The sequence below is a fragment of the Rhodofomes roseus genome (assembly GCF_022264815.1).
Source record: "Rhodofomes roseus strain CIRM-BRFM 1785 chromosome Unknown C8Q71scaffold_31, whole genome shotgun sequence".
NCBI lineage: Eukaryota > Fungi > Basidiomycota > Agaricomycetes > Polyporales > Fomitopsidaceae > Rhodofomes > Rhodofomes roseus.
Genome location: NW_025952987.1, coordinates 308999 through 320618, shown reverse-complemented (window position 1 = coordinate 320618; position 11620 = coordinate 308999). Strand labels below are relative to the sequence as shown.

Genomic DNA, 11620 nt, shown 5'->3' with positions numbered 1-11620 from the left:
TGGCGCTACTCCTCTTTGTTACCATGACTCAGGCGGCGTGGCTGCAATGGTTTCGCTCGAGAAGCGGATCCCTGGTTCGTCTTCATTTAGTGTTGGTCAAAGAACCATAACTTCACTGACCCCTTGGCTGTAGGCCCGTTGGACATGGTCGACGATGGTAAGTTATGGATGACAGAGCAGGTCACTTACGCAGAGCGTTGACGACGGTGTTGATTAACTGACTTCCGTGTGCGAGCCTTGATCTAGGGACTACTGACGCGGTATCCCAGTGGTAAGACCTATACAACACATCAGTGTGTAGAGATTCACGGCCTCGGGCGTACCTAGCATGGCAGTGATGCGCAATATCACGACGATGGGTGTGAACGTGCTACAACAGAGCACTGCGTGTCGATAGACAAGCCTTTGAACCGCACTACTGATCATGCGCGTTGAACCTGTACAACGTGCAAAGGGGATTAATGTTTAGTAGCTCCACTGGGCCTACCTCGAGGTTGTCGGCCTATCTAGCTAGAGACATAAGCTGCCACAAGCCTTCGACGGCCTACGGAGGAGTAAGGGAGACAAAAGTGCCGGCTCGCCCACATGCTTACGCGTAGCGATCTCGACGAACAGACGTGGATAAAGATACAGTGCGTCTAGTCTAGTACAACAGTGCTGGACTACAACAATACTGGACGTCGCGAGAAGTCCGATGATGCAGAAATGAAGCCACTACCCGATGGCGGCCACCTCTCGCTGGGTTTCCTCAATGTGTGGCTCGCCGTTGTCAAGCTTGGCTCGCTTGCTCGTTTCGGCCTCCTGAGCATCGTCTGCCTCTGGTGGCGAGCGTTTTCCGACATTTGTGTCGGCAGCCACAGACTCCTTTTTCGCGGGGGCCGGTTGAGGCGGCCGAACGTAAGGCTGCGCAAGCCAATGCGGCAATACTGGCAGGTTTGTTACAGAGTCGATCGTCACGAGCGACTCCAGTGGCTGCCCTTCCACCGCTTTCTCGTCCCGCTGAGGACATTCACAGCGTTCGCAAGTCAGTAGTAAAGCAGGACGCAGAAACGACCGACCGACCTGCATCCGCTCGTCCAGATCCCTCACGATCTCCTCGTACTTCTCCCACATCGCCGTTTCGGGCTTCTCGTACCGTACGCGCTGCAGCCTGTCTCGCAGATCGGTCTCGCGCGAGAGTGCTGGTTTGAGAAGCTTGAAAAGATGACCTTTGACGCACCGCAAAGGCGTCGGTGTACGCTGTGTCTTTACAATTTCGAGGTATTCGAGGGCAAGAGATGCGTGACGCGGATGCAGGCCGATTGAGTATGGTGCCAGCGAAAGGGGGGATGCTGAGAATGAAGTCGATGGCGCGGAGGAATTGGATTCGGCCGAGGTGGTGTCGCTTGCTGGAGGTTGAGGCGCAGGGGAGAAGAGAGCAGGGTTGTAGAGGTTGCCTTCAGCAGACATCACGGCGTCGGCACCCGTGGCGGCGAGCAGTCGCTCGACATCGCCATGAAAGAGCACATTCCCGTTTGCGAAGACGGGCACAGACACGGCTTCTTTCACAGCACGAATTTTGTCCCAGTCTGCCAGGCCCTACGATGTAATGAAGTTCGGCCGACAGTCACACGATAAATGTAACGACAATACGTACAGTGTTGTGGCCACGCTGCTCACGGAGCCGACCATGACATGTCAGTATTTGGGCACCGGCACTCTCGAGCATTTTGGCATATTCGACTGTCTTCTCCACAGTGGAGAAGACCCTGAACTTGGCCGTGACAGGGATAGATAGGTTGCGGTGGAGGGTATTGACTGAGGATCTCGGTGAGGACAAACCACCAAAGTCGCCAAACGAAGCGGCTCACTGAGTTTGTAAATCAAGTCCCATTCGTCTTGTAGGAAAGAACCATAATGTCCTCTCCGTGCGATGTCCTGGGGGCAGCCAAGATTGATGTCGACAGCATCACAGTAGGGCTCCAGGAGTTTGGCAGACGTGAGCAGCTGGTCCGGGTCATTTGCGCAGAACTGAATAATGAGTGGCCTGTCTCCAGCTCCGCCTTCCTCACCGAGGAGCGTGTTGAAGAATTCCTCCCGCTTCTGCTTATGCCGTAGATCGGCATACATCTGGGCGTGGTGTGAGACGCGAATGCAGGACGTATCGAAGGATGCATGTGCATGACAGACCTTGGCATTTATCATTGGTGTGTAAACAAGCTATATTACGGTATCGTAAGCATATTGAGTGCTGAATGGATCCATGGTGACTGCTCACCTGTGCGCCGTATCTCCGGGACAGCGTCCTCCATGCCTAGTGAACTGACTCGAACACCATGCCTTCAGCGGAAGTCGAAGTACGCACCAGTTCGCTTTGATCAACCATCGGCGCAACCACATGTTTTGGGCTGCCTAGGACCTCGCGATAGAAGTCATATCCACTGAGCTTCTTCCGGTCAGACTCGGGAACTGTCAGACCAGGCATTCCGAGGGTTCTGAAGACGGCCTGCTCCGGATAATACTAATGAATATGCCGGCTGCGTAGATTGCAGAAATCGTTGGTGAATTCAGCGGGCTTGTAGAGAAATCGCAACTGAGAGTGGCAGAGTGGCAGTGGGGGTGGTGTGGTAGACTGAGGATGGAGGCGGATGGGTGCTTGGCGGGCAAAGACTTGTAAGATCAAGATCTCGGCCTTCAGGCGGCAATCGTCGTCACAGATCTCTGTACAACGTCGCCACGTGATTCTTCCGTGCGTCGCGGACTCGCGATGTGAACTTGTCATTGTGAAGTGAGCCGCCTCGAAACTACTTCATATCCTCTTCCATTCACTATGCGCACGTACTGGTCCACATGCGTACTTTATATGTTAAGATTGGAACGACTGCCAGTAGGAGGCTGAGCCATGTACTTAGGAGTGGTACTATGCGTTAGCGAGTGCACGAAGTCTATTCCATTAGGAGCGATGTTACGCCGTACAATCCCACTCAACTAGGCCTCCGAGAAGTCACTAACATATGCGAGTATGCGAGCAGATTCGGGACAGACAGCACAAGCGGAACGGCAGTACGACGAAGCACACGAAGGACAGTCCGGGATAGCAGGTGCTGTTGGTTGGAATGCGGCCGATGCAAGCGACGACGATCCACGCAGAGCGTCTTGCGCGAGCGTGTCTGATACACTGACGCGATCGTGCAACACACCGCATTCATCCTACGTCGAATCATGAGTATTGCAACGACAGCCGTCCACTAGGAGTCGAACCACGTACAAACAAGAACATTGACAGACAGCGAATTCTGCATGCCGTCGTCCCGCCAACCGCTAGCTGTGTAGCTCGGATAGTTGGGTGTCTTCTCCGCACTGTAGGCTACGGGAGCCAGCGCTGAAGGCCTGTTACGTGAGGACTCTGAGGAGTCTTGGGGAAGAGTTTCGCATCGATCGGAGGGGGTCGAATGTAAGGCTGTGCGACCCAGTGCGGCAACACGGGCAGGCCCGTAGGACCGATCGTGACAAGCGCCTCTGGCCGCTGTCCCTCCGCCGCTTTCTCGTCCCGCTGTGCGCCATTTTAGCTCACAAAGATCAAAGACGACACAGAAAGAGGTGCCATACCTGCATACGTTCATCCAGTTCCCTGACGAATTTCTCGTGCGGCTCGTACGTCGCCGTCCTCCTGAGCACTAGATCGCCCAGCTGTGATCGTAAGCCCGCGTCGCGCGCCAAGGCAGGTAGGAGGAGCTTGAAGAGATGGCCTACAACAGACGTGTGGGATGTTGGCGTCCGCTGCGTTTTCACAAATTCGAGGTACTCGAGGGCAAGTACCGTGTGCCGGGGATGAGCGCCAAGGTATGACGACGGTAAACCGGACACTGATGATATGGATGAGGTTGGAGAGGAGATCAGGGGCGCTTCGTTTGATGTAGTTGGGGGTGCAGGTAAGAAGAGAGCAGGGTTGTAGAGGTTCCCTTCAGCTGACATCACCGCATCGGCACCTGTTGCAGCAAGTAGTCGCTCAATATCGCCATGAAAAAGCACATTCCCGTTGGCGAAAACTGGCACTGAGACAGCTTCCTTCACAGCGCGGATCTTGTCCCAATCTGCTAACCCCTAGAAAGCGATTAGGATTCCACGTCTGTGACATAGTCGGTGCGACGCGAGTACGCACAGTATTTTCGCCGATCTGGTTGCGAGTTCGACCATGACACGTCAGGATTTGCGCCCCCGCACGCTCGAGCATCTTCGCGTATGCAACTGTTTTTTCCACGGAAGGGAAGACTCTGAACTTCGCCGTGACGGGGATTGAGAGGTTGAGATGGAGCGTATCGACTGCACAAGGTTGATGAGGACGCGACGTCGTCAATGTAGAAGATATGGCTCACTAAGCTCGAATATCAGGTCCCACTCGTCTTGTAAGTAGCTCCCATAAAGACCTTCCCGTGCTGTGGCAACGGGGCATCCGAGGTTGAGGTCAACAGCATCGCAGTATGGCTCAACTAATCTAGCAGCCCTGAGCAACCTTTTCGGATTGTTTGCCCAAAATTGAACTATAAGCGGTCGGTCTTCAGGCCCACCTTCCTCGCCAAAAATAGGTTGGAAGTATCGCTGCCCCGCTTTTTTCGGATCAGCATACATCTGCCTTGACATCAGACACAAGTGTTGGTCATATAAAGAGGATATGTACAACAGACCTCGGCGCTCATCATAGGAGTATAGGCGAGCTGCCAGAGAGACACCTTAGTGAAGCAACTCCCGCGCTGATGCGCATGGTGTACTCGCCTGTGCTCCGTATCTCCGAGACAATTTCCTCCATGCCTGAAAGAGATGAGCCCCGACCACGTTCTCAGAAACCCATACGGACGCACCAGCTCACTGTGGTCTACCATGGGTGCAACAACATATCTGGGGCTACCGAGCACCTGGCGGTAGAAGTCATATCCGCCGAGCTTCCTTCTGGGACCGGCCAGAACAGGCGGAATCGCGTTTAAAAGGGGCGTTGTCTCGGAAAGCGCCTGCACAGCTCGTCGCGATACACTGGGCAGCGGTATCTTGTCCAGCAGAGATGACATGAAGCGCTACCGCATGCGTGAAGCACAATCACTCCGCGAACGATACTGAATAAGGCCTGCAAGCTGGACGGAAGCGCAGACTATAGGTAGCGCGGGTAAGGTTCAAGTTGGACTGTGAGAGGTGCAGAGAACGCCTGCAGAGCTCGCCGGAGTATATTGAAGGGAATGGTTGCGGCGGTCTTTTGCTCAGCGACACAGACGTAGAGCACTTGTAGAGCGCAGTGGACGCCGTCGAGTCAGTCTGTACGTTGGCGGAGAGCGCGGGCCAGGGTGGTGGCTTGGCGGCGACCTGTAGGATCGGGATCTTGGGCGGCAATGCAATTGAGACTGCAAGCACGAGGCGCAACATTCCCACGCTTAGTGTGGACAGTGACTAGCGACTGATGAACGCATCCCTTATTACGCATCTGCCTCTGTCCGCACGGACCTACCGCCTCAACTATGGCACAGCGGTGAACGTCTGCAGCCCCTCTTGTTCGCTTCCACCCCGCGCACCTTCCCTGTAGACCGGTTTGGAGGCGGAAATCTGCGAGATATGTATTCTGGGTCTTCGTCTCGCGTGCAGTCCATGTATGGGCAGCACTACCCTGAAGGTACGTTCTCGCTTTTGCAGCGAGCCCGAGGCCTCTGAAGCCGCTTCTAGCTTCAGGAAGCAATGGCTGGGCAGCTGGTCCAGCTCGTCACTACGGCTCAGACTTTGACTCGTCGACGGAACGCGACTACCCCCGCTCCGACCCCTCGTCCTCCCGTACGGGACTCGGGCACCATCCAAACGAACAAGACATCCGACAGGCGGGCTCCGTCGTCACCCTCCCAGATCCAATCCCTTCCCTTCCTTACTGGTCTCACAAACGACACCTGACGTGTGGGAATCCGACCCCTCCACCGCCGTGGGCACCAAAGATTACACCATGGCGTACCACCCCTTCCAAGCTCAAAACAGCCAATGCTGCGCTCGTTCTCTGTTTGAACATCGACGTCGATCCTCCAGACGTTGTCAAGACGAACCCGTGCGCCGTGCTAGAATGCTGGGTCGACCCACATACTCTCCCTGCCTCGAAGGCCCTCGATGTCATCGGTCTGAACCTTGCGCATCAGTTCGAGGGCCTGAGTGCGAAGATCACCTTCAAGCCTTTGCTCGATCCCGCGTATGACGACCTACGCAAGTATTGCCACTCCCTACGCAAATCCGCGAAAGAGGACGCCATCCTCTTCTATTATAACGGTCACGGTGTCCCTAAACCTACGCCCAGCGGTGAGATGTGGTGCTTCAACAAGGAGTACACACAGTACATCCCCGTATCTCTCCAGGAGGTGCAAACATGGCTCCTCTCCCCCTGCGTCTACATCTGGGACTGTTCCGCGGCAGGACGCCTGCTGCAGAGCTTCGTCAAGTTCGCACGGGCGCGCGACACTGATGCCGCGCTGAACCCGGGCCTATATCCCGAGGGCATGCCTCCATTCTCCGACTGCATTCAGCTTGCTGCATGCGCTGCCGACGAACAGCTGCCAACATGTCCGGAACTACCTGCGGACCTGTTTACGTCATGTCTCACATCGCCCATCGACATAGCGCTACGGTGGTTCATCATGTGCAACCAACTTCCTGGCGGGGTCACGGGCGACATGGTCATGCAATTACCGGGCGACCTGAAGGATCGGCGGACACCATTAGGAGAGCTAAATTGGATCTTTACGGCCATTACGGACACTATCGCTTGGACCACATTCCCCAGGGATGTCTTCACGCGCTTGTACCGGTCGGATCTACTCATTGCCTCTCTCTTCCGGAACTTCCTGCTTGCAGAACGGATCATGAAGAACTACCACTGCACACCTCATACGTACCCGCCGCTACCACCGACGAACACGCATCCGCTGTGGGCGTCATGGGACTTGGCGGTTGACTCGTGTTTAAGGCAGTTACCAGAGTTGCTGAAGCATGTCCAGCCAGGTACGACGACAGAAGCGTCTCTTACGACACGCAGGTCTACAGCGGCACGTGCGCAACCTGGGGTTCCCGCGCCTGCTCCTGTCGAGCAGCCGTATACTTACATCCATAGTAAGTTCTTTAGCGACCAGCTCACGGCATTCGAGGTGTGGATCTCTCGAGGCGGGTCTGCGCTCACCAAGCGCGGTCCACTCTCGCTTCCCGAGAGCAATGGTGAGCAGACAGCGACATTGGACGCGCCTAACGGCGACGCGGCACATCCCCTCCAGAGTGTCGAGAATGACCATCACCTCGTTCCCCGCAAGCCGCCAGACCAGTTGCCCATCGTCTTGCAGGTGCTCCTTTCCCAGCCCCACCGTCTCCGCGCGCTCATCCTCCTTTCGCAATTCGTCGACCTGGGACCATGGGCCGTACACCTAGTCCTCACCATCGGCATCTTCCCCTACATATCGCGCCTCCTTCAAGCTGCGTCAGCGGATCTCAGACCAGTGCTGATATTTATATGGGCACGTATCATCGCCGTCGACCCGACATGCCAGGTCGAGCTGTACAACAACCAGGGCTACAAGTACTTCGCGCAGATTCTCGCGATACAGGAAGAGCAGCCCCATCCGGCGATTCCAAACAGCTCGGAACACAAGGCGATGTGCGCCTTCATACTCTCCGCAATAGCTCGTGACTACCCGCACGGGCAGAACGCGTGCTGGCGTGCGCACGTCTTCGATGCGTGCTTCGACCGCCTGAACGACAATGACTTCCTACTCCGGCAGTGGTCCGCGCTGTGCATTGCGCAGATTTGGGACGCCAATGACGAGGTCAAGACGTACGGGGTCGATCGCGGCACGCAGGACAAGCTCATCGCACTGCTCTCCGACGACTCGCCCGAGGTGCGCAGCGCAGCGCTCTACGCGCTCGGTACGTTCTTGGGCGCGTCGGGTTCGTCGGACCTTAATAAGCTCGGCGGAGGCGGTAGTGGGACGCAGAGCCAACTGGAGGAACGCATACACTTCCGCATGGAGGTCGCTGTCGTCACGGGGGCTACCCTGGCTATCAAGGAGGACGCGAGCCCGATGGTCAGGAAGGAGCTCCTGGTGCTCATCAGTTGCTTGGTCAAGGAGTGGCGAGGGTACTTCATCGTCTGCGCGTGGATCTACTGGGAGGAGGAGCGGCGCTGGAGGCAGGGTACACCACTACACGACGAGGACTTGGCAACTCAGGCTGTCGCGGAGTGGCTGGACAGCTTCGGCGACGATGATGCGCGGGAGGAAAACCGAGTGTTGTTGTCTTCGTTCTTCACCATCTACAGCGTGCTGCTCGAGCTGTCGGCGGATCCTTACGAGGAGGTGGCCATCAACGCGCAGACAACCGTGGACTATATCATCGCACTTCTGCTGGAGTCGCCGTTCAGCCATCTGGATAGCACCACGCTGAAGGATCCCCCAGTCACTCTCGACTCGAAGGGCGGCACACGGACGCGAGCGCCCTCGATACAGTCAGAGAAAAGTCAACAACCTCCTTCGCCCATTCTGAACAGGCCGAGCATCACGCGCAGTGATACCATGGGTAGCACGCTCTCAAACGGGGTCACCAGTACCCTTCGACGCACATCCTCTTTCGCCAATGCTCTCAGGAGTCTCGCGGGTAACATCGCTTTCCCGACCATGGACGATGGTCGTTCGTCACCTCGCCCAACATCGTTGACTACACCGCGGCCAGACATGCCAGACGGTGTTTCTCGTCCTCCCTCGCCGAATCTGAACTACGCTCAGTACACTTCCCCGTATTCCCGTCCTTCCACCCCGCCTCCCGCATCCACGCACCGACTGTCTCCCAACCCGTCTCCCAAGTCCGTTGCGGAGCCGCCCTCACCTCCGATGGACTTCAACCCATGGGACGTCATGGAGGCACTCATCGAGGAGGACATGGAGCGCCTGCGGGCTCGTCGGAGGGTCGTGATGCACCATAGGCATCAACATCCACATGTGGCGGGATTGGGCATGGGCGGTGTGGGCAGCCCGGCTGGGAGCACGTTCTCCATGGACTCCAGCGTGATTCTGGGCCTCGGTACCGGCGTGGGCATTCGGGATGTTCTCCCACTGAAGAGCCGGTTCTACGACTGGTGCTGCGAGTACTTCAAGGAGCCTCAGATGAGGGTATGTCTGTCCCTCTGAACTACGCTTTGCTTTGCTCATTGTCCCGGTTCAGCAACCGGAGGCTGATGAGCCTGGAAGCGTGCAATACAACTACCAGCTCTGGCGGCAGCAACGCAACGAGCAAGTGCTTTCGACTACGCGAACCCAAGGGGAGATCGCAGGTCCGTGTTATATTGTGCGCTTCGGAGCGTCAGTGCTGACGCCCAAGCATAGCGTCCTGCAAGTGGGACAGACCGGTGTCGACCATCCAAGTCACTGGCCTACCACAACAGTTAGCGTTCCATTCCTTCGATCCCCACTTGGTTATTGCCAATGAAACCGATGTCATAACGTGCGTACCCTATAATCCTGTGTTCGTTAGCCGGCAACATTGACGCCTGTACAGGGTCTGGGATTGGATGCAGCGCAAGCGGCTGAACCGCTTCTTCAACGGCAACCCCAAGGGGACGTGTGTGACGTCGTTGCACATTATCAACCAAGAGGTCGGAGGCATTATCCTGACCGCTGCGGGTATGTCGAGCACGTAAATGTTTTCCTTTGCCTTAGCTGACATCTGACCTCTTTAGCTGACGGCGTCGTCCGTTTGTACCGGAATTATGACCCGTCGCTGAGCAACGGTCCGTTACAAATGGTCAGCTCGTTCCGCGGAGCCAACGAAGTGCTTCAGGTGCAGCGCGGGAGTGGGGTGATCACGGACTGGCGGCAGACAGGCGGTACGCTGCTTGTGGGCGGCGACTCGCGTGTCATCCGAGTGTGGGACGCTCATACCGAGAGCCAGGTCATGGTACGTTTGTTCACTATTAATCATTTGTGCGCGCTTGACAGCTGTCGTGTCATGCAGGATCTAGAAACGAATTCGGATAGCCCCGTCACGGCTATGGTGTCTGACTACGGGTCCGTCAACACATTCTTGGCAGGATTTGCGAACGGGAGGGTCAAGATCTTTGACCGGCGTATGGACGAAGAGAATGCGGTTGTGCGTGCTTACGATGACCATGCCTCTTGGATCCAAAATGTCAAGTGGCATCCAAGCTACGATGGTCAATTCTTCTCTGGCTCGTGAGTCTCCTGTTATCAACGGATCTCTAAAGTATTACTCATCCATTGTGCTAGTATGGACGGGGAAATCAAGTTGTGGGACATACGTGGAGATGACAGGGCGCTGCAGTCATGGGACACATATCCCCAAGGTCTGTCAGCGTTTGACGTCCATGAACAGACAGAAGTCTTCGCTACGTGCGTATTTCGATACATGAAGCTTCGCAATATGCTAAATTTCCTGGACAGGACTTCTTCTCTGGTACCTTCGAACTGGAGGACCCAGCGGACCTCTGTTCACTCGTTCGCCCGACAGAGCCCGTTGTCTACGCTGACCACGGGCCTCACTGTTCCGCCGCCGCGGGATTCATATCTTCCTTTCATCACCCGTTCAAGCAGTCTGGTGTTCCACCCCAAGGAGATGGTCTACGCTGTTGGACATTGGGACGGATGTGGTACGTGCGATTTAATGACATGGGGGGTCCTCGCAACACTGACCACGTATTTAGTGCGTATCATGGGTTGCAAGCTGCCGTCATAGCCTTCTGAGTTGCTCTATGGACTGAAACATTGCTTTGCTCGTCACCCTCGAAGTCTGGCTGCATAAGTATCCTAATAATTCTGGCAAATATCCATGTGTTGAATACATTCTCTACTGTAGCATAAGAATAATCGGCTCGAATACCACTGACTGCAATCTCATAACTTAGCAGAGCCCGCAAACATTCGGCCACATCAAGCGCTCTGTGGCCAAACGATCACATTTCATCAAGCCACAGTTGAAGCCATAGCGTAAACGGTATAAGACTGCTACCTCGCCGTACTTTCAGACAACGACGATTCAGCCTATCGTCGCTAATCCTGACTGTTGCCCACGACCATCACTCACATTTTTCACTCGTCGTCCTCAATGGCCAGCACACATCCATTGAACGACTCACGTCACAGGTGAGAGAGAGGCAATTGTCCTGGAATACGACCGCATTCTCATAGTCCCATTGTAGCTCTGCCCCGCATCAGAGCGACATGCCTCTGGTTCATTTTCCGCTTTCGGGATGCGCCTTTGGAGATTCCGTGGTCGTGCAAAGTCGCGATTTGTAGGTACGACCCCTTCGCAACTCTCCAACTCGCCCTGGTTCACCTGCGCCGCATACATGCGCTCCATATAATCGTTCCATGGATCACCGAAGGCATCGTCGCACTACTCGACGGCGAAGCACCTTTGCTGCAGACGCTGACACTGGAGTCCTTTATCCCTCGCCTCTGCAATGCGAAGACGTGCTGTTCATTGAACCGTGGCAACGCCGTGATGTCGCGAGCCCTCAGCGCTGAAACTTTGGGCACCAGATCCATGTCTCGGAGTGCTACAACATGACGGAGACGACTAGCGTCGACATTTCGAAGACTCGTTGGTCTGGGATGGTCTAGTGAAGGTT

General features: G+C 55.7%; 3 protein-coding genes across 3 annotated transcripts; 1 reads left to right on the top strand and 2 right to left on the bottom strand.

Moving 5' to 3' along the window:
• Positions 1-596: 596 nt before the first annotated feature.
• Positions 597-2664, bottom strand: C8Q71DRAFT_786123 (Dus-domain-containing protein). The gene is made up of 7 exons (XM_047925116.1): positions 2345-2664; positions 2258-2293; positions 2170-2199; positions 1851-2109; positions 1637-1797; positions 1063-1578; positions 597-999 (listed from the first exon to the last, which is right to left on the bottom strand). Exons 1-7 carry the CDS (start codon positions 2462-2464, stop codon positions 715-717), a joined length of 1407 nt encoding a protein of 468 aa, XP_047773815.1. The 5' UTR covers positions 2465-2664; the 3' UTR covers positions 597-714.
• A 435-nt stretch (positions 2665-3099) lies between these two features.
• C8Q71DRAFT_368938 (Dus-domain-containing protein) lies at positions 3100-5334 on the bottom strand. The gene is made up of 8 exons (XM_047918116.1): positions 4839-5334; positions 4753-4788; positions 4665-4694; positions 4356-4608; positions 4142-4302; positions 3589-4083; positions 3248-3532; positions 3100-3189 (listed from the first exon to the last, which is right to left on the bottom strand). Exons 1-7 carry the CDS (start codon positions 5040-5042, stop codon positions 3347-3349), a joined length of 1365 nt encoding a protein of 454 aa, XP_047773814.1. The 5' UTR covers positions 5043-5334; the 3' UTR covers positions 3100-3189; positions 3248-3346.
• Positions 5335-5577: 243 nt separating this feature from the next.
• On the top strand, positions 5578-10725 carry C8Q71DRAFT_799415 (uncharacterized protein; the record flags this gene model as incomplete). The annotated part of the gene is made up of 10 exons (XM_047925886.1): positions 5578-5635; positions 5737-9146; positions 9199-9307; positions 9360-9477; positions 9532-9656; positions 9713-9930; positions 9988-10205; positions 10260-10382; positions 10434-10639; positions 10694-10725. The coding sequence occupies 10 exons, from the start codon at positions 5578-5580 to the stop codon at positions 10723-10725; spliced, it is 4617 nt and encodes a 1538-aa protein (XP_047773813.1).
• Positions 10726-11620: the final 895 nt, after the last annotated feature.